The sequence below is a fragment of the Limanda limanda genome, chromosome 23 (genome assembly GCF_963576545.1).
Source record: "Limanda limanda chromosome 23, fLimLim1.1, whole genome shotgun sequence".
Taxonomy (NCBI): Eukaryota; Metazoa; Chordata; class Actinopteri; order Pleuronectiformes; family Pleuronectidae; genus Limanda; species Limanda limanda.
Window position 1 is genome coordinate 8,723,116 of NC_083658.1, and position 21,195 is coordinate 8,744,310.

The 21,195-nt window shown below is 42.9% G+C and overlaps 1 protein-coding gene and 3 non-coding genes across 5 annotated transcripts; all 4 read right to left on the reverse strand.

The window, feature by feature from the left end:
• Positions 1-148: 148 nt before the first annotated feature.
• Positions 149-221, reverse strand: trnak-cuu (transfer RNA lysine (anticodon CUU)). The gene has a single exon. It is a non-coding gene; the product is annotated as a tRNA-Lys (tRNA).
• A 2,219-nt stretch (positions 222-2,440) lies between these two features.
• trnak-cuu (transfer RNA lysine (anticodon CUU)) lies at positions 2,441-2,513 on the reverse strand. The gene has a single exon. It is a non-coding gene; the product is annotated as a tRNA-Lys (tRNA).
• A 313-nt stretch (positions 2,514-2,826) lies between these two features.
• On the reverse strand, positions 2,827-2,899 carry trnam-cau (transfer RNA methionine (anticodon CAU)). The gene has a single exon. It is a non-coding gene; the product is annotated as a tRNA-Met (tRNA).
• Positions 2,900-5,420: 2,521 nt separating this feature from the next.
• On the reverse strand, positions 5,421-19,985 carry LOC132996715 (N-chimaerin-like). Of its 2 annotated transcripts, XM_061067050.1 has the most exons (15): positions 19,965-19,985; positions 19,508-19,635; positions 18,216-18,254; positions 18,035-18,090; positions 15,252-15,283; positions 14,990-15,103; positions 13,802-13,928; positions 13,244-13,405; positions 10,013-10,090; positions 9,332-9,416; positions 8,764-8,937; positions 8,150-8,227; positions 7,839-7,976; positions 7,606-7,711; positions 5,421-7,461 (listed from the first exon to the last, which is right to left on the reverse strand). In XM_061067050.1, exons 2-15 carry the CDS (start codon positions 19,524-19,526, stop codon positions 7,293-7,295), a joined length of 1,377 nt encoding a protein of 458 aa, XP_060923033.1. In that variant the 5' UTR covers positions 19,527-19,635; positions 19,965-19,985; the 3' UTR covers positions 5,421-7,292. The 2 variants fall into 2 exon arrangements, with proteins under 2 accessions (XP_060923033.1, XP_060923034.1); XM_061067051.1 differs by lacking the exons at positions 13,244-13,405; positions 13,802-13,928; positions 14,990-15,103; ... (3 more) ...; positions 19,508-19,635; positions 19,965-19,985 and adding an exon at positions 10,249-10,366 and having other exon boundaries at positions 10,013-10,158.
• Positions 19,986-21,195: the final 1,210 nt, after the last annotated feature.

Consider the following 21,195-nt stretch of genomic DNA (forward strand, 5'->3'; position numbering starts at 1 on the left):
GGCAGTTTTTTTCCACACAACACTACTTTGCTGATAGCAGCCTTGAGATAATTCATTTAAGCGTGGAGTCCGAGCAAAATGATTAAATTATTTTCTCATGGATTAATTTAGAACAAAGAAAGGTGCACAATGAGGCAAAAAGTGCAAGCGCCCAACGTGGGGCTCGAACCCACGACCCTGAGATTAAGAGTCTCATGCTCTACCGACTGAGCTAGCCGGGCTGGAAACACTCTGGTAATGGTATGGTTTTTTCGGTAGATAGATAGATAGATGTATTTGTTGATCTTAGGCCCGAACCCATTTTATTCCTTGGCCCTACCCCTACCTTGTTTTCAAGGGTTATCTTGCCCCTTGAAATGAGGTCACAAGGGTTAGTGGTTTTCATCTTTACCTACGAAATGGGGACGGCCCTTCCAGCAGTCGTTACATCATTGGGGGGGGGGGGGGGGGGGGGCTAATCACTTCAGTGGAGGAGCAGCACTTCGAAGGTGGGGGGTTTATGCACAGGGAGGTAGAGTGTGGAGGGGGGTAGAAGCATTGTGGGCATTCAGAGTCTCTGTAAAGGCCGGAGCATGCTTCTGCGTTGTCAGGGGCCCGCAAGCACGCAGTTGTAACGCAGGACTCGTTCTCATTCATGGTTTTCCAACCGTTGCGCGTGTTGCCATGCAATTCCCCGCCAGAACACTAGGCGGAGTACTGTTTTTTGTCGAAGTCGGCTCTTCTTCGTGTGTGGCACAAAGAAGAGCGATTTATTTACATCGTCACGGCGGCTCCTCAGAGCCTTTTTCTGGCGGAAAAATCCGCCGGTCAGTAACGGGTTATACTAGTGGTCATAGTTTCGGATCTCTTCTGCCAAGTGCTCTTCTATTTGGTCCATATTCGTTCTTCTAAATCTTCCGTGGTTTCCGGGCATGAACCGGAAATGCGACTCCGGAAATTATGTAGTTAGCAGACCAATCACAGCCCTTGCGGGCGGGTGACGCTTGCGGGGCTTTGCCGTTTAGTTAGAAAAATTGGCCGACGCACATAAGCACGTAAGGGGCCCGGAAGGGCTCTTGCGCTTCCGGGCCCGTGAAAACGCAGAAGCATGCTCCGGCCTTTAGGCCTTCTACAGGGACACCAGTTATCTGACCTACTGCATCACTGCCTGGTTCGGCAACTGCACATCTGCAAAACAGAAACAGCTGAACAGGAATATTTGGAACCACATGGAGGATCATTCGTGTCCCTCTCCAATCTCTGCTAGAGATCTACGCCCGCAGAGCCTCCAGCATAGGTCTGTGCCATAAAACTATGGAGATAATTATCGCGTTATAACTTTTCCTTGATAGGAATATAAGACATGATCGATATAACATCGATCGACCATAATATAGTTTTTACCCAAACATGGTTCAATCCAACTCCATATTTTTTGTGAAATTCCAACACTGTTATTGCATGTTTAAACAACACGAATTTTGTAGATAGCAACATCTGAGATACTGCATTAAAGCATAGCAAAAGACGAAAATGCTTAAATTATATATTTTCTCATCTCCTGGATTAATGTAGGAAATAGGAAGATATATTAAATGTAGCTAAGCGGGCCTATAGCAAACAGCCAGTGCTGTTCATACAGACAAACAGGCCATGGGGCTCCGTCCACGCACTGCGATCAGAGCTTGTTCCCCTGAAGCAGCCGGTAAGTGACTTTGTTAAAGAACAGTGGCGCCACTGCTCAGTGATTACAGCAGAAGGTGCAGTTGGTGTGCCAAGCTGGAGTTTCTGTCTCCTCCTCCATTCTGAACTGCTCTAACTTTAACTAATAAACAGTCATGAATAGTTATCGAGACCTGATCAGTACGTGAAGTAACTTAGTGTTTGTTTGATTCACTCCAGTTTATTAGGCTGCATTTAAACATCATGAAATTCAAACTGTTTCCTCATATTTAAACAACTTAAAATATGAGTCACTGCAGTACAACACTACTTAGCTGATCGCTACATTTGAGAGTTTCATCCCCCAGGCCACAAGACTTTTAAACTCCTCCAATCCATCATAATTCCACTGACTCTGCACCTTAGCATATTTGCACCATTGCATTTTGCACTATTGTTTTTCTTTTTTTTTCTTCAGGTGTATATATATATGTTAATATATGTATATTTTATTTCTATTTACATTTTTTTTTTGTATTCTATTTTATCCTATTTTATTTTTTAGTCTGCTTCTAATATTCTGAGCATTGTCACAAGAGAGCCTGTGACCCAAGCATTTAATTGCAAGCGACTGCTAAATGTTATCGTTGTGTACATGACAATAAACTCTTGAATCTTGAAATACTGCATTCAAGCATGGCGTCAGTGGAAAATGCCCTAAAAATGTTGTTTTCATCTCATTGATAAAAAGTAGAAAAAATAGAAATGAGCACACACAATAAAAGGCAAAAAAGATGTGCGCCCAACGTGGGGCTCGAACCCACGACCCTGAGATTAAGAGTCTCATGCTCTACCGACTGAGCTAGCCGGGCTGATGGACTCTGTGGAAAATAAGGGTTTATGGCCCACACTGCAGAGGAATGCTGCATGTTCTTGCTGCATTGCAGCTTTTAACAAATAACTATGCATCGCCTATGGTAGTATATCTAAAGTATGGTAGAATAAGGAAGACCTTAGCCATGTTGAGGGTGTACTGCATAAATCTGTATCTGCTTTGCTAGTACTTTTGCTGGCACCTGGATAGTACACACCAATATTGCTGCATTTCATCATAAAGACCACTTAGAAATAAAACATAATTGTTTCTTTAACACTGAAATAATGCAAAATAGGAATTAAAAAGCGTGCCCCGTGTGAGGCTCGAACTCACGACCTTCAGATTATGAGACTGACGCGCTGCCTACTGCGCCAACGAGGCCGGTAAGCACATGGCCAAAAGCTGGGTTTAAATAGGTACTACAATTTGACTATCAGCAACTACAGTATTTCACCACAGAGTGTCTCAAATAAAAGATATACTGGTAAAAAAAATAATTATTTGCTTGCATTTCTCTGAAGTGTCCACTAGGCGGGTTTTGGAATGCAGACAATTATCTATTCATAATATATACAGCATTTTGGGGGAGATCTTGCTCACGTCCAGACCCAAAGGAGGACGCTGGCCCGTACAGATCTAGTGCCTCCTCCTTGCTTGGACACCTCCCAGACCACTTGGGAGGGGGTCTGTCCGTTGAGGAGCGACATCTATAGACAATTTAAGATTTTTGTGAATGTTTGAAAATAAGTACACAAAAACCTTACATATAATTATTATTGACTACCTTATAATATGATTATATGTAATTAAATAATGACCATTAAAATAATCAACACGCATCTCTACAATGGTGAAGTGTGAAGCCGGACTGGGTGACCAGAGGGGTGAGCAAGGGCCCCCCCACCCGGTCCCCCAGCTGTGAGCCCTGCATGGCGGGAATCTCTTCCCCTTGCACACACACACACATATATATAAATGTATAAATATAATATTCACTTATCTAATAATTTTTGAGGAGATCTTGCTTTGAGCCACGTCCAGGCCCAGAGGAGGACGCTGGCCCGTACAGATCTCGTGCCTCATCCTTGCTTGGACCACTCCCAGACCACTTCGGAGGGGGTCTGTCCGTTGAGGAGCGACATTCATTAAATTCTTTTATTTTATTTAAATATTTTTCACAGCTAATGTAGATATTCTGCTGCGGTGAATTATTCTACATTAGTACATTGTCTTAACTTGTCTGCAAGTGTCTGTCTTCAACAATATCTCAATCTTTTCACTGATATAAATGATAGAAAACTGTTTCTTAAGATGTATTCCTAACCTTGTTAATTAAAAAAATTAACAATTACAAATTTATTCTCAAGGTTGGAAAATTCCTGACTGCAGCAGTGATTATAGCCTCACTCTTCTACACTGTCCATCAACATGGATGACAGGCGTGTAGCTAAAGGCACTTGAACGCCACCTGGTGACTGGGTGCAGTATTAACCCCACCTCCTCAATGTTAGTGGGTATTTGGGAAAAATTTGACAAAATACATAATTTCTCACATAAATATTCATACACATATAGGCTTTGGATACTATATTATACTGGTGTAATATATAATGCATTGTTGTACCAGTACATCCAATTTAATATAATATAATAACAGGGGGTGATGAAAAAAGTTGTGATCCGCAGCGGCCAATGTCGCATCGACGTGGTAGAAAAGCAACAGGAGGAACTATCTCGTTAGCTTACAGCAAAACGTGTGATGTCGGTTCAATTAACTTGCTTTTACACGACACGGCACAAAATGGCAACATGTTGGTGAAGCGCGGTGCCATTAAACTGAAGTTCACTTACCTTCTGGCAGGAGGACGTCACCTGTCCCGTTAACCTGATGTTAACTCACCTATTGGCTCAGAAGATGTCCGTGGTGAGAAGATGCTGCTGCTGACTCATCGCCACAGTCCCCGGTGTTTCCCACGCTCGCTTCTTCTCGACGTCAAACTTGGATAATAAACTTTTACAAAGTGAAAGGATCGGAGCCGTGTTCAGGTCACGTTCCTCCTGCGTGATCGCATCCCCCCAGACCCAGCGCACCGGCAATTACACGTTGGCCAATGGAGGCAACTTGCGGGGATCACGTGGTGTGGGACATTGTATCAAAACCATTAAAACCGACAAACACCGAATCACGTTATGTTTTCCTGCTGGAACACAGCAGTAGTGTAAATCAGCAAACAACATTTTGAGACAGATTCACTTTCATGATGTGTATTTTCACTATTTTCTGACTCTAGATGATCGCTGATCCATATGGAATTCATTAAGTGGCTGCAATCTTAGAGTAGTTTGTCTATTTGAGTTTATTTCTTGTGGAATTCTACTTGGTTTTACTGATTCAAGTGGAACAATCTGCCAAGTAGAACTCACTCAGGTTGTACTGGAGACACATGCAACCTGTGAAATGGATTTTGCATTATTTTAAGGGGTAATAAGGAATGGATTTAGAGTTCTCCTGCAACATTTCACTACATTTAAGAAGGAAAATATTATGTTGTGAACTGGGTTTCAAACATACACTCATGTGTATAAAGCAGGAAATATTCATATATATACCAAGGCCCAGCAGTCCCCCTATGAAACCACATTTAAAGTCTAAATCTGGATTTTAAACTGGATCTGTGCATAAATAACAGTCCCCTAAATATACCTGATTTCTTTCATCAAGATCCATAAATTATCATCTGAGCAATAAAGGACACACACACACACACCCATCCACCAACTTTCCTGGTAATGCAGTGGTTTTTGTGTAACCAGATTTACAATCAAGCAAAGGGTCAGAAGCAAAAACGTAACCTCCCTGGTGGAGGCGATAAAATCAGTCACTTGTGAATTGAAAGCCATATTTAATAATTTAGTTTCACCATGCATAAACCATATAGAAAATCCTTTACAGCAATGACAATAAAAAAAAAACATTTCATGATGCCCCCCACAAAAAAAGCAAGCGTCACAGTTCACTGAAGGCCCACAAGTTAGTGTGAAGTTAGTACGTCGTTAAATCAGCAGGGTTTTATTTCACCCTGGAACATATGAACAACTGAAAGTCAACACAGTAGTATAAAAAATAAAAAATGAAGAACTTGCCTGTCACCTAATTTTACACCCAACCTAGCATTGGCGCGCTTGATTTTTACATCCATAACTCCGTCTTTACTTTGAGAAATGTATAGAAAGTCGGTGCCCCCCGACAGAAATGGGGGTAGAAATAAATGAAGTGTGTTAGTTGAGGTGGAGGTCCGTGTAGAAGGCATCCATTCCACACCTCCACCCTTTCAAATGGCACTAATTTCAATAAAAGAGAGAGAGAGAAAAAAACAAATACACTCCGGTCATAATACATTTGATTACCATCATCATCCTACAGATTATACAGCTTTAATCACAGGGACAAAACATTTCAGTAAATCTTCTCCGTATGCAATGTTTGTTCTCTGGTTGGCATCTGATTTACAGAGGGGAAATCTTCTTGCCCAACCCTGCTAAAGTACAATACTGCTTTATAAAAAAAATGACCAACGAAAGCAAAAAACAACGTAAAGCACCGTTTCACATATTTCAAGTCACTTATGATGCGTCCCTCTCTTCACGATCTGTCACCGGGGTAACGTACGACAACTAGAGACTTCTTTAATGAGATATGAAATGAAAACAAGCTGCCAGGTTAATGCCGTGTCTTTAATGTTGTCTTGGTTGAATTAGTTAGTTAGCGTTGTTAGTTAGTTAGCGTTGATTTTAGTTTGCGAATTAGGAGAAAATATGGCAATAAGGCTCAGATCGTCTTGCGTTGTTATTTTTCAAGAGGTTTTTCTCCATCAGAGGCAAAGCAGGCCGGCGGGGGGGGAGGGAGGACACAGGATTTGTTCGGAAACATGCCGTCGCTCGATTCACAGCTCAGACACAGAGTGTTTTAACACAGCAATAATGTCTGAAACAAAAGCTTATAATGTGACATGAGAAAAGGGGTAAGTGGGCATTGATTTTCTATTTAAGCAACTGAAATAAAAATCGATGTTACAGAAGGATTACTGCATAATCACACATCGGTGAATGGAAGCAGGAGCTGGAAAGACAAACAAAAAAGCTTTGAGAAAGGAAATCAAAACACAATAGGTCCAAGTCACTTAAATCCCATAGAGAGGAATGAGTGAGTGAGTCTTTCATCCATCCTGCTGCCTCCGCTTCTGACGTCAGTGCTGCTTCTTCTTCTACTCCCAGCGAGGATGATTGGACACCTTGACAGCACAGACAACAACTGGTGTCTTTTTTCTGGTTTTCTCGTGGCTAACACTTTGGTTTCAATGCCAACCCAAGGTTTTTCTTATGAATGAAGCTGATTTTCTATCCCCAATAAGCAGGGTGACAAAGGCATCCATTTAAGGAGGAGACAATATGAGCTTAGAGACGAAAATTATTGTCCTTCCCAGTATTCAGTGTTCCAGTGAGTCCTTTTTGTACAGTTATAGCGTTGCAATTTTTGGAAGCTTCAAGTTTTTTTATGAATCACAAATGAAGGAAAACACTGCATCCTTCCATCCTTATTTGTATTTCTTCTTTGCAAATAGCCTCCTCCTTCATTGCTCCTTTTATCCACGCAGACGTTTCTTCTTCATGTCCACGTCAATAGTCAGCAAGTCACTTTTTTCCCTCCGTCTTTTCACGACCCGTAACTGCTTGAGAATCGTCCCGATCTCTCTGTCCTATCCCTCCCCTCATCTCAGAACAGCACGTCTTCATTGGTAATGAGCATTTCCACCACTAGTCTCTGGTATCGGATGTCGTTGAGCGCCGTCATGGCGTCCAGGTCGGGGGCCCTCATGAGCGTCGGGCCGAAGACGATGCCCAGGTTCTCGCTGGGCATGAGGTTCTCCTGGCACTGGGTCACCCTGGATGGAGAGAGAGAGAGAGAGAGGGGGAGGACGTATGTGAAGCGGTGAAAAAATGAACATGATCAAGGAATCAAAAAAACGAGATGTAACACAACTGCACAACCAGAGGTATGTGGGGAAGTGAAACCAGTTTGTTCGGACCTCTTGAGGTGGCCCATGAGGTATCGCAGTGACTCGCAGTGGGCGGGCGGCAGCAGCTTCAAGGACTCGTTCAGAGACTCCAGACGTTTTTCTGGGTCCGAAATCTCTGTGATACGCAAAAACACACAGAATACAACAGTGAGAAAAAGCAAACTGACACGGGGACATTTTGATGTTGGATTAAAAATGGTAAAACACATATGCAGGATACATAGGAGAGCAGGAAGCCTTACTTGCTGTTTCTATGAAGTGTGGGTAAGCATCATAAGTGATGAGGGGGATGGGCAGCTCTCTGAAGTAGAGTTTGAGGGCTCCGGCGATGATGTTGATGTCCTCGTAAGTGTTTGAGGAAATGTCCGCCTTCTCTCCGTCTGTCGAGGAAAACAGGAAACAACCAGTGAGTTACTTTCGGTGGAAAAAGGAAACTCCAAGGTTGTCATCCAAGGGGAAATATGCATCTCTGGAGGATTGTGTTGATGGTAAAGTGGTCGTGGTGGAGGTTTCACATATTTTAAGGAAAGGAACAACAGGGGGCGACACTCACCTCGGTCAAAGGCCAGCTTGACATCTTCAATCAGCTCACTGAACCCTGATATCCTGTACAACCCCTCTGACTCCAGACCTGAGTAGAGATGAAGGGACACCGCCATTCATATGATATATTAAATCGCAATTTAATTGAAGTGTGGCTGAATAATTTCTTTAAATATTTAGAGCTTTATTAAACGGCCATAATCATTATGATTAATTATTTAAGACAGAAGTCTCTGGTTATTATCGGATATAAATATTTGAGCTCCTGAAAAAATTCGGGGCGGAATGTAACAAAGATTGAAAGGCAATGAGATTCAACAGCTTTCAGTGATGGGGGGGGGGGGGTGTGTGTGTGTTTTCAGCCGTCTCTCCGGATTCCAGTGAAGTTCAATCAAGTCACGTTGTTGTCTCTATCGATTTCACATATTAGTTTCACTCCGGTCTTGAATCATAATCAATAAAATCTCATCTGCAGCAGCATTTATTCTGCTTGTGCACATACCACCACTGGGACACACACACATCTTCTATACACAAGCCAGTTGGCAAACAACAATTATGAGCCATTTTTATATAATCACAGTGACTCACACACCAACAGTACGCATATACACGCGCTCTCACCTCTGGCCTCGATTTCCTGGATGCACATATCGACCACCATGGGTCTCTTGGCGTTGTGGGCCTTGACCAGCGTGGTCAGGTCGCAGCTGTACACCTTCTTCACGTGCCGCAGGTCGGGCTGACAGTCGTTGGGCACGACTTTGGAGCACTGCTTGTGGACATTCAACCCGCAGTCTGACAGAGAGAAAGACGAGAGATGGTTTCACATCACTTCCTGAAGAAAATGACGAACACGCTCCGTTTACAGGACAGTGGAGTTTCTTTAATATTATATCAGTGTAAGTAGCCTGGACCGTAAATGTTCCATAGTTCATGTAGGCGCTGCAGAGGCTCAGTTCATCACCCACACACAGCAACACTCACACTGCCACTCTGTTCTTTGGCACTGAGCTGAATCTTTTAACATTTGAAATCTGTGAGCTTCAGATGAGTCAACAGCACCAGTGACTAACTTTAGCCCACTGTCTACTTTGGAGTCACGACTCGAGAGAGAGAGAGGAGGTGTGACGTGTCGAATACGACAAAAAGGAGCAGAGATTGAGTGTGTGTGTGTGTTCCTGTTGGTTACCTGCACACTTCACTCCCTGAGCGATGAGACCCCACATGAAGTTGGCACAGTACTCGCACCAGTGGGGGCCCCTGAATGTGTGAACCTGGTTTAAAGAGAGACGGTAAAAAGGTTAATTAAACAGCAAAAGTTATACAGTGAATTGAGAAAATATTCATATAAGCCTCAGTCAGGTAACACTTGACCCAGCAGCAATAACAGGCACTGACAAAAGAATGATGGCAAAATGATATAAAGAAATATAGTGAGAGGGGAGTTTAATCTGCTCATTTATTGCTAATTGGTTCTATATAATGAAATGTTAATGACCTCCATCCCATCACAGGGCCTTTTGTGTGTGTGTCAGTGTGGGTTCCTCCACATTTCCCTTGAGCTCAGGACACTGTGGCTCTGACCTTTGTGCTCTTTGCTAATGGCTGCATGTAATATGGAAATCCGGGAGTTCGAGGCACTAAACAGAGGTTTGAAATGTAAATGTAGTGTGTGTTAGTGTGTGTGTTTCTGTGTGTTTCTGTGTGATTGTGAGTGTGTGTGTGCGCTCGCTGAGGTCAATTTGAATAAGACCCCATGAGCTGAATCAGCAACTCTGGCATCTTTCAGTACACACGCTAACACGCGTACACAAATAGACGCACACACACACACAGAGCAGAGGATTAAGAGAGCGAAGGAGTCCCTCACCTTGAAGTTGTGGACCTTCTCGTACTTGGGCGCCAAGTCGCTCTCCCTCAGGGTCGCCCGCCGCACCAGCGATGTGAGCTGCGAAAGGGCAAAAGATCGGATTGGTTGCCAGAAGGTGGAAGCAGGGGAGGCGGGTTTGGAGGGGGCTGGCCCCCGGTGGAGGTGGGTCCCCGGCGCGCCCGTGCTGGGGTCCGATGGGCTCCCGGAGACCGGCAGGGAGGGGATTGAACCAGCGCTGACATTTAAACCCAAAGCGGCTGTAAACAAAGAGCCCTTCTGAGCGGCTTCCTTCTCGGCTCGCCTGCGTGACTGCTTTCTACCCCGTTTAATGACGTGCGACTCGCGGCTCGGCATTGTGGGAGCTGAAGGTTTGGTCAAATAAAAAAAATTGCCTCAGAGACCAAAATCTGAGTCACACTAATAAATAATCAGAAAGCCAAGAAATATGAAATCAATAAAAAGGAAATATTCTTTCAAATATTCCGTTAAAAACTAGAAATAAACTGCATTGGACAACAACATCCCAGACCAAGGAGCCAACGCAGCAGACACAGGACCAATCCGGCCGTTTTAGTGCCACAAAGATCAGCCAATCAGATTAGCCCTGCAGCTGACGGGGCTGCAATTCCAGTTCACAACAAAAAACAATAAAACATCTGCCTGCTCCAAAAATACCCAGAGAAAGTTCAACCAATATAAATCAGCAAATCTTCCTGGAAGCAAAATCCATCACTCAGGACTGATGCAGCAGAATGAGCGCTGCCGTCTCTCGGTCTGGTGTAGGTGAGCGCCTCAGCCCACATGGCTCGGTGTGTGCGTTAATCTGCTTTTCCTCCAAACACACACATACACACACTCACCAGGCAGAACAAGTGGAGGAGGGAGGGACAGAGGCGGTGAGAGCAAGGAGAGGAGGGGGGGAGGCTGAGCTACGGAGCAGCGGCCGACGAATTTAACAGGTCACATTGAGAGTGAGGGGAGCCAATCGGAATTCAGGGATTCTTGTTGTTCCCCACCGATTCTGCCCCCCTCGATTGTCCCGGGAGAGAAAGAGAAAGGGGAAGAATGAACGGAGGGAAAACCTGTTATTTAATTCATTTGTTCACACTTTGTGTTCCTCTTTGTTTCCCTCCATTCCCCCGGCAATACCCTCTCATATTTCCCTTTTCCCCAAATACCTGTCCAGTGTGTGTGCTGGTCGGAAAATCCTCAACAGAATATACACAATCCAACATGCTTACATTGCTCCATTTCCATTAATCATAGACGGAGACATTATATAAGAACAGTTTAGGGCTAAATAAGCATTTTGCAGGTTTCTGGTGGTGTCAGCTCTGGTGTAAGGGATGTTTGGACTGTCAACAACCAAGCATTGGGAGGGAATTAAATCCTGTTACTGCGGGGGAGATTTACACGCTTTCAGCCGTGTTTTGATCTTTGACACGCACAACTAATGAAAGTATTGTTTTTGTGGCATCTTGAGAAGATATCAGCAAAGAAAATAAGACATTTCAGATGCCAAAATCCCTTCGAAAGGAGCCACGGCAGATTCAAATTCCCCAATCTTCAGCTCATATACATAACACAGTGAATATGAATGACTGGTCATGGTTATTTAATGATGTTTTCATTGCAGGGGAATGGCAGGGTTGAGAGGTGGTGGGTTTCAGACAAACGAGCCCCTCAGTTACAGACATGTGTAGAAATTTAAATGGAAAGAAATGGATGGAGGGTATCATTCATCTGGGGACCTTAAATCTCCACGGAGATTTTCTTTATTCCATGTTAAAACCAGATTCCTGCCATTTCCTCACCACCATCCACTCAAATCAATCTCACCAGAACAAGGCCTTAAAAAATGAATTTTTAAAAAGCTCATCAGCAGGACCACGTCTTTGATTCCCCCCCGGGGGCCATAAAGCTGCATTTAACTCGCCACAAACGGCGACTAGGCGTGTGAACATATGAAATATGTATATCTCCTGGATGTACGACTTCCCTGCAGAGAGCCACCTCTGGTCTCAATGTCACCGCCGTACTGCTTTGTCTGCAAATCCAACCCAATTACGAAAAGCACACACGTACACAGGACCCCCCCGCCCCCTCCCCACTACACACATACATGTAGACAGTGATGTATGAGGTGCAGCACTGGTGGTCATGCGCTGCAGGTCATACGAGGCCTCAGGAGGATCCGAGCTGGTGTGGCGGATACACACACTGCATGTTGCACACAACACTTCCTCCTGAGCCTGTTGTTGTAACCGGGCAGTTATACACACGCGCCTGTTCCTGAAGGATCTGCATCATCCTCGTTCCCTTGCACCTGCCTGAGCAAACACGCAGCTGCAGAACGGAACATTTGCATTGAACGTAGCACGGTGATCTATTATTAGAGTCGGCTCCTGCGTCGTGCAGGAACCTCACATCTGCACACTTTTTCTTTGCCACTTTTGTTTTCATCCTGTGTGAAAAAACCTCCACCGCCTAGAAAAAAAATCAATGGATAAGAACCAAACGCACAGAGGAGTGGAAACTAACGAGCCAACAACAAACTCCGCTCTGGAGTTCTCAGTCCGAGGCTTTTGGGAGATAACAGGTTCCTGCAGGCAAACTGCTGTTACGTAATTTTACTGCAGAGCCCTTGGCTGGAGGCCATCACTCCTCTGCCTCCATCCTCCTCCTCCTCGCTCTTCTGTTCCTTCTTTCACCATGTTCCTCAACTCTCATCCCTCCATCCCAGCTCTGTGCATCCAGAAACTTTCTATCCCGTAGCTTCACCCAAACCTTTAGATCCAGAAATATTGTGATAGCATGAATAATGACATTTTCTGCATTATGATAAGTCACTTTAATTTATGCAGGATAAACTCATCTTCAGCTCAGTGACAAACTTTAACACATATTCATCATATTTTCTTGCTTGAGATTCAGATGGACTCATCTTCTCCTTGTTTGTTCGCATTTGTATGCTCTCAATTTAAAGATTGACTAATTTCTCGTTGATTTCACATTTAAAACTAAAAAGTGTAGCAAGAAACTTGACAAATGATTCAATATTTTCTTCGAATGGCTAATTTCAGGCCAATTTTGAGGAAGATTCTTTGGTCTCTACTGTGTGTGAACACTACTCTTATTTCTTATCCCAAATAAATATATATATTTATAAACTTTAAAGTGGTAAAACTACTTGCACGATGATCGGTGCATTCAGAGGTGTCGTGTCCTTACCCTCTCCTCTGCATTGCAGTCATCTTTGGCCGGAGCAGGCCCGTCGGGGGCCTGTGGGCTGAGTGGCAGATGTTTCTTCAGGGTGGGCTCCTGGTTCAGAGTGGTGTAGCCCACGTGTTCATAGATGGGGTTGATGGTCATCTTGGCGATGTACTCCGCTGCCTGGAAGAAGAAAGGGCAACACATATTTCAACAGATATTATTAATCACAGGTTTGGACTATCAATGATTCTTTGTCTTAAAAAACGTAAATGGGAGCGAATGTGCAGGGAAAAAAAGGAAAATTACATACTTCTTTTTTTCCTTTCAGGGATCCATATAATCAAGAAAACAAGTGGTGAGCATGGATTATAATGTAAGTGAAGCGAGCTGATTTTGTTTACCTGGCAAACTGCAAGAATGATGCTTTAAATGCAGAATTACAACTTTTCAGCCCTGATCCGTGCATCCATCTGTTCCGCTCTGTTATTTTTAGCTTATGAGATAGAACGTGGCCCATGTTTGTTAGTAAGGCTGAACGGGAGGGAAGGACACGTGAAGGCAAACACAAGCGCACACCTTTGTCTCGATGTAGAGCGTGATCAGGCCGTCCGTGACCAGGTCGTGGATGGACTCGAACCTCTTCTCTCCGACAAAGTGTTTCCCGTCGTGGTAGAGACGGAAGTTTCTTGTCTGGTTCCCGAACCTGGAGTTGGGATGAAGGAGGGCAGACTGGTGAAAACCAGGCAACATCAATCCCTAGACCACTGAGGTTTTGTTAATTAATAAGTCAAATGGCAAAAATGTCCCAATAGTTGGGTTCAGCATTAAAGCTGAAATCTTTGTATAACAATTATTTTGTATTTGATCAATACAACTACAGTGAATTATTTGAGCTTTTGTATTATACCTCATATTTAAACTAGAATCATATTTTACAACCACACAACAAATACTGCAGCATTTTACTCAAATATAAGTCAAAAATCAGCTCAGACTCTGAACTGGGCCACTGCATCATCTGCTCCTCCGTGGATCACAATGAAAACCCAGGGCGAGATTAAACAGCACCATTAGATCATTAACCCAAAACCCAACCTTTCCTTTTCTGCCAACCCAGACTGGGACGCTAGTTTATGAAGGAGTATTTATGGAATGTAATTATAACCACGGGGCTGGAGGAGCAGTGTTGAAAAGGGAGAGGAACCCGCGCAGGTGGAAGAATGACACGGCTATGAATAGAATAAACTGACCCAAAACTACATTCAAACGAAGTCAGGCACCCATTTAGAAGTGTGACACCTACTCTGAGAGAAATGAGGGCTCCCATTCAAGTTAATCTGAGGATTGAAATGATACAAACTAAGTAGGCCAAGGGAACAGAGTGGCTTTAAGGATACAGAGAAGGCTCCTTAGGATGCAACAAATGGCCCAAACACACAACTGAAGGGCCTCAGAGGAAGACACTGAATCAGTAATGACTCCTAAAACAAACATGTGGCACCACTGAGCTTACATGGGTTCCTAATGGTTTGAGAGCGCTTACAAAGATACCTAGTTTGGCCCTTCAGTTCGGACTTTTGGACTCATTGCAGGCAGAAGAAGAAAAAGAAGCTGCTCACAGGATTGATTGCAGTCTTTGCTTTCTGCCGATATAATGTTTGAACGTCCGGTAGTAACACAATAATGACATTACTGTGGCAAAGAGCTGACGACAATATGTCATACGCTCCCAGTCTCTCTAAATTAGTGAAACACAAAACACACCTTAGAGCCAGTGTGTATGTGCCCGGCTGCCTCTGACTCTCTCTGATGAGGTAGCTGCCTTCGGCCTGACTCAGCGACTGGTCGGCCTCTTCTCTCGAGATCATCCCGTGGTACCTGGACGCAGAGAGGAGTCAAATAATACATTTGTTAAATTGCATGTGGGAAACACATTGTTGAATTAAAAGGGAACAAAGGTGGCGATTTGGTAAAATATGCTTCATCAATGCCTGAAATGTCTCTGACTAACACAGAGTGAACTTACTCTCTCCCGTAGTATTTAGGCCGGTTGTTCACCTGCAGGGGGAAAAAGAACAAATAATGTCAGAAACTTCATAAGATCACATAAACAGAAGATGTACATTCATCTGTAAAGAGAAAAAAGTCATTGACAAGTTGATATGCAAGAATGTATTGTTCTACATGGTGCGAATAATTTTAGTGCCATAAAAACAAATATAAAATATTATATAGCCTAATGGAATAGCAGATCATTCATAAAATACTTGCTTTCAAAAAACAACAACACTACAGTATGTGGAATGCCCCGGCCTCCCAGATTGTACAAGTGTGCTCCTACTGAACATGTCCCCCAGACTTTGGCACGTTCTCAACACTCGCATGTAAACCTCGCTTGGAGCCCAGCGTGCGTCCTCAGCTGGTGAGTGCGTGGGCGCAGAGACTATTGCACGAGTCAGTTGAAAATAAGCGGAACAATGTGTTGGTCTCGGCGAAATTGCTGCCGAGCCAATAAATCAACAAAGACCAGGCAAACCGCGGTGAATATTAATTTGGATGTGCTGTGTGTGAAGTACGGAGGCAGTCCAGTTCTGCTGGAAATGATAATTTTCAGCTTTTTTTAGTAAGTTATAATCGTAACAAAATGAAGTGAAGGTGGTGAAAGTCAGAGAGGAATGAACGACAACCGGGCTGGTTTATGATCAGAGAGGACGAATGCTGTGCCTGTGTCGTCGCCCATGCACGTGCACCTCTGGACACCTACCAAAAACCACTGAGGCCTAATAGCAGTCACTAATACTCAGCAGATATCCCTCCGAGCTGGAAGGGAAATATCTCTTTGAGAGAAGAATGCACTCTGAGGCTCCCACTGCGAAGTGGATTTCACATGGAATGATGAAATGAATCGGTACGGCGTGAAACGGTGAGCGTGGCCGAACCTGGAGGCGAACACACAAACTTTACTTTTGTCGAATGATTTAAGAAAATTAATTGTTGATTTAGTACTTGAACTTTAATGTCAGCTCGCAACTAAAAGGCTATAATTACTCATGATTAAAACTAATTTTAGGCACAGCTGGAAGCCAAAACAGTGGACGCAGATTTTGTATTTCAATAGAAAGCCAATTGATCATAAGAGATGTTCTGATACAGATACGAGCCTCGCAAATGCCTCAGATACCCCAGAAAATCCCGAGTCAGGCCTCTGTGAGTATATGAATCTACAGTATGTAATGATCTGATACCACGTCTTTAAAGCAGAAACATAGTTAGATACAGCTTTTAAATACATTATAAAAGTTATTATTGTTGTGAATACACTGGTACCGGACCAGTACAGTCAGGTCGCTCGGTTAAAGGACACATCTGAGCCACGACTTCACCCCGACATGACACAAATTACAAACTACCAGCCACAGATAAGTGCTTATTGGTGCATCATTAATTCACATATGGCTGGACTCCCAGTAGACACCATGGGGCTGGTGGGAGCAGGGCACTGACACCCCCGTCTGTCTGCCAGTCTGCTGCTTTTTAACTGGGTCAGCACCGACTACCTGACCCGGCCGGGGCATGGAACGCAACAGCTGTTCATTTAGCATCTGTACACGCTCACACACACATGCACACACACACACACACACACACACACACACACACACACACACACACACACACACACACACACACACACACACACACACACACACACACACACACACACACACACACACACACACACACACACACACACACACACACACACACACACACACACACACACACACACCCACCCCTCAGGACCTAAGAGGACTGTCTTTAGGGATTAATACACACAAAAAAAAGCAGACGCACAAGATTCCCCCAATCTCTAATCCCTATTGGTTTGCCCAAAACCTTGCTGCCACACACACACACACACACACACACACACACAGACACACACACGTCTGGTGGTTGCCTCTCCTGTGGGCAGACGTGCTGGTGCGTGGCATTTAGTGGCATCCCTCAGCACCTGAGTGCCCTTGGCATCATACAGCCTCCCCTAACTACACCCATTCCACCATATACAAACACAGAGGTTCAAACCTCAAAGTGCCGTTTTAAATCACTTTTAATAATACAAAACATACTTTAACGAACATAAAATAATGTGCTTTGTTAAACCTTCTAGATCATGTGCTGTGTTTAACATGTGCTACAGACGGTTTAACAGATGCTTTCCCTCAAGACAACGGATTCCCGGACTACAGCAAAAAAGATCAGTCCCGCTAAAAGGAGACATCAGCAAATACAGTCTCGGGGGAGGCAGAAACACACATTAACTCACACAGCAACACACATACACAGAGACACACAAGAATTGTTCAGACTGCTTGAGGCTTTAATCCATACGAGTATTTTTTACTTAGGTTTTCAGGTTTTTATCGTATTTACCCACAAAGATTGGAATTTGTTTAATCTATGTAAAGATTTTTTAACACTGTAACAAGAGTTCGGTGGTTCGATCCCTGGCTCCTATCGTCCACATGCCAAAGTGCCAGTGGGCAAGGCAATGAGCCCCCATATTTGCCCGCCAGTATGTAGATGGTGTGTGATAGAAAACATGCTGTATGAATGTGTGTGTGAATGGGTGCATGTAAGAGCGAATAACTTTTAGTGGCCAAAAAAACATTTACCATTTACTAAGCTAACATGGAGGAGGCTGCATGTAAAATCAGATGTCTGACTTAATAAAAATAATAAACAATACCAGTGCAATACTACTTATATATTATATACTGGAAATGAGGGAGTGTGTTCTCTTACCTCACAGGTGCAGGTGAGTCTGCGTGGGTGGGGCGCCTCCTGCTGGAGCTGGTACACTGAGAGAGGGAACACAGAACGATAGCATGAATATCCAAACGCATGATAATTACAAGGAAATAACAATAGAATTTAATGTTTATAATCAAGCTAATAACAAAAAAAATGTTGCACTGAAACTTACAGTAAGACTTCCACACCGGTGGCCGGTATTCATCATGATCTGAGAGCAGATAAAAGTACAACAATGGATGAAACAGATGTACTCAAACACAATTTCCTCTGCTCCTGCGCCCCCAAGTGGAGACAACGTGACGGTGATCAGAGCTGATTTGATTGGAGGGTTCAGGATTCACTCATCTCTTTACTTTAGATATTAAATGCATGCAATAATATAAAGTTGCTACTAAAACATTTGTTTGACACATTCAATCAAACCTACTCAAATTCTGGTTTGGTAGGAGAGCTGTTAGAAAACCATGGAAAAAGCAGAAGTTACTTTATAATTTCAAATAATTTTGGAGCTTCAGCAAAATGAATAAACATTAAATAAACTGATAAATATCTATATTAGGAGATTAAACAGCTAACACTCACAGTCTATGCTAACACTGCATTTTCAGCTAACAGCACAAAAGAATATAGGATTTTAATGCTACTACTTTGGTAAATATGGGATGTTTTTTCCTCTTTGCAGCATATCATTATCTTCTGGGATACATTAACCAACCCCAATATATTTCAAGGATGAAAGACGTATGCAGATCCTAGTAACACCACATTATACAAGTACATGTAGGCGTCCTCTATTTAAAATGTTCAGTAAAATTAGAATGATTATCAATCAGCTAAATGTATTCAAACCCTTACAACTAGCTCACTATGTGGCAGAAGGAGACATTATTTATTTAATATGGGATGAATATTTTGGTATCAGTGAAGCGTTACTATATAAGCAGCTTCTAGCAGATCTTACCTACTTGCTATGGTGACTAAAGATTGTCACACAACTCAACTGTTTGGAATTTGCCTCAGTTTGCACAGAGGAGACAATAATCACAGCATAACCATAAGAAGTCATGAAATATAACACATAACCCACTCCCCATAGAAACATAACATGCATCTATGGATGTAAAATACAGAATATACAGAATAAAGGGGGGATAAAGGGATTTGATGGTTCTGCAGTAAATGCTTTTTGAGGAAGTCTTACTTTTGATGACCCCTAAGAAAAACAGCTTAATATATTAAAAAGCATCATGTTCTCTTATCTGATTTGATATTTAATAGGAATCCTTCAATTGGAAAGTTTCCAGTAAGTAAACAAGTGCAGAGACCCAGATTTGAGAGAGTTGCATGAAATGGAACTTTGAAATGCTGGATCCACGTTGTGTTCTCTCGTCATGTAAACAGAGGAATCATAATAAAGGAGAGTTGATCAACACATGAATCACCAGGTGAGCTGCTGCTTACCAAACACATTCAGGGCCATCTTGATTCTCTGGTGCGAAGATGAAGATGATGATGGACAACAATTAATCAGCAGATCCAAATCCCCAGTTTGAAGAAAACAAACACCGGAGAGCCTGCTTAGTTGAGATCTAGAAAGAGAAACACACACATGTGGACATCAATGAATAAACAGATGTTGTGGTTCGATCAACCAGTGGCTGGGCAGAAAAACAGCTGACTCACGCTTTTTTTAAACAATAAATGAACCACAGGCAAGAGCTAACGTTAGCGGAGCCGCGCGACGCTGCTGCAGTTACCGGGAATTCAAAAATAAAAATCCCCGAGAATAAGAAACGTAGAAGAAGAGATGTCGTGGAGAAACACGTTCCCCCCGGTCAGGCGAGGAAACGACAAGAGGTGAAACGAGCCTCCGGTTTGTCTGTGTAACGGGGAGATGAGAATAAGACGTGGGACTCACTCTCACAGCCACTCGGCCCCGTGGTCGCCATCTTGCTGGGTCACGTGGGCAGTCTCGCCCTCGCTCTGTCTCGGGTAGCTATGGCAACGCACTTAATAAAGATAAGAATAAAGGCACGTCGGTAATTATCGCGATACATAATGTCGATGTTAACACGTTTTATTTGTGCAGCACCTTAACACAAAAATGGATTCTCAAATTTCTTAACAATAAAATCAAAGAAATTGAATAAGATTAGAAATAAGAACATGGGCGCAATAAAATAGCACACTTAGGATAAAAGCCTAAAACTAGCAAGAGGTATAAAAATAAGTTTTAAAGTCACATTATTATTTATTTATATTTAAAGGCTGGTTTCTGCCCCAGAGAGAAGATTGTGGTAAGAAATATATCAATATACATCAAACCTTTGTTATATTGATGAAACTTATATCGCAGTAATTATTGGTATTCTTTTCTCAACCAGCCCTGATATGAAGACGTTTTATTTAATCGAATATAGTCGATTGACGTTGTGTTAACTTATGAATGATGAAAAAAACGCTATGTCACTCGATTAAATATCACAAATACCCCGAATGCTTTGCATACATAGTATGAACTATTTGAGAATTAAGGCTAGAGAGATTTTTATGCTCAGGCAAATTACTGGAAAAGTTTGTTTAACCCACTGATTATATATAATGATGGACGACATGACAGCTCCATCAAAAGTGAAGCCAAAATGTCTCCAATGTCCCATGGTGGCTGGCTGCAGTACAGTTCATAAGCCCCGCCTCCTCCATGTTAGTGGATGGCACACGGGCTAAACCCAAAAGTAAGATTACACGTCTAGGAATAATTGTTACTACACGGATGCATTATTTATTCCCAAGTGCTCATTTTTTGTTTAATTTAGTTATTTGATGCTATAAACTGGGTGAAACATTATGATTGGCAGCTTAGATTGACAAAGTGGATCCTGAATAAATTCACTAAGAAGCATATCAATCTGAAACATTCATGTATATTGTGCTGGAGAACATATCGACATGTTTCATTGGTGCTTGTTCGGCTGTAGTAGACCATAATCGACATTGATATTAATATTAAACTACATGCAGCATTTGAGCCCAAGGCCTTTCATTTGGAGTTTGGCTGAACTCTGCAGGAGCTAGTGAACGTTTCCAAATATCTACTCCAATCAATTCATTTTTTCTGCTGTATGCATTTATTAATCTGTTTGATGGCA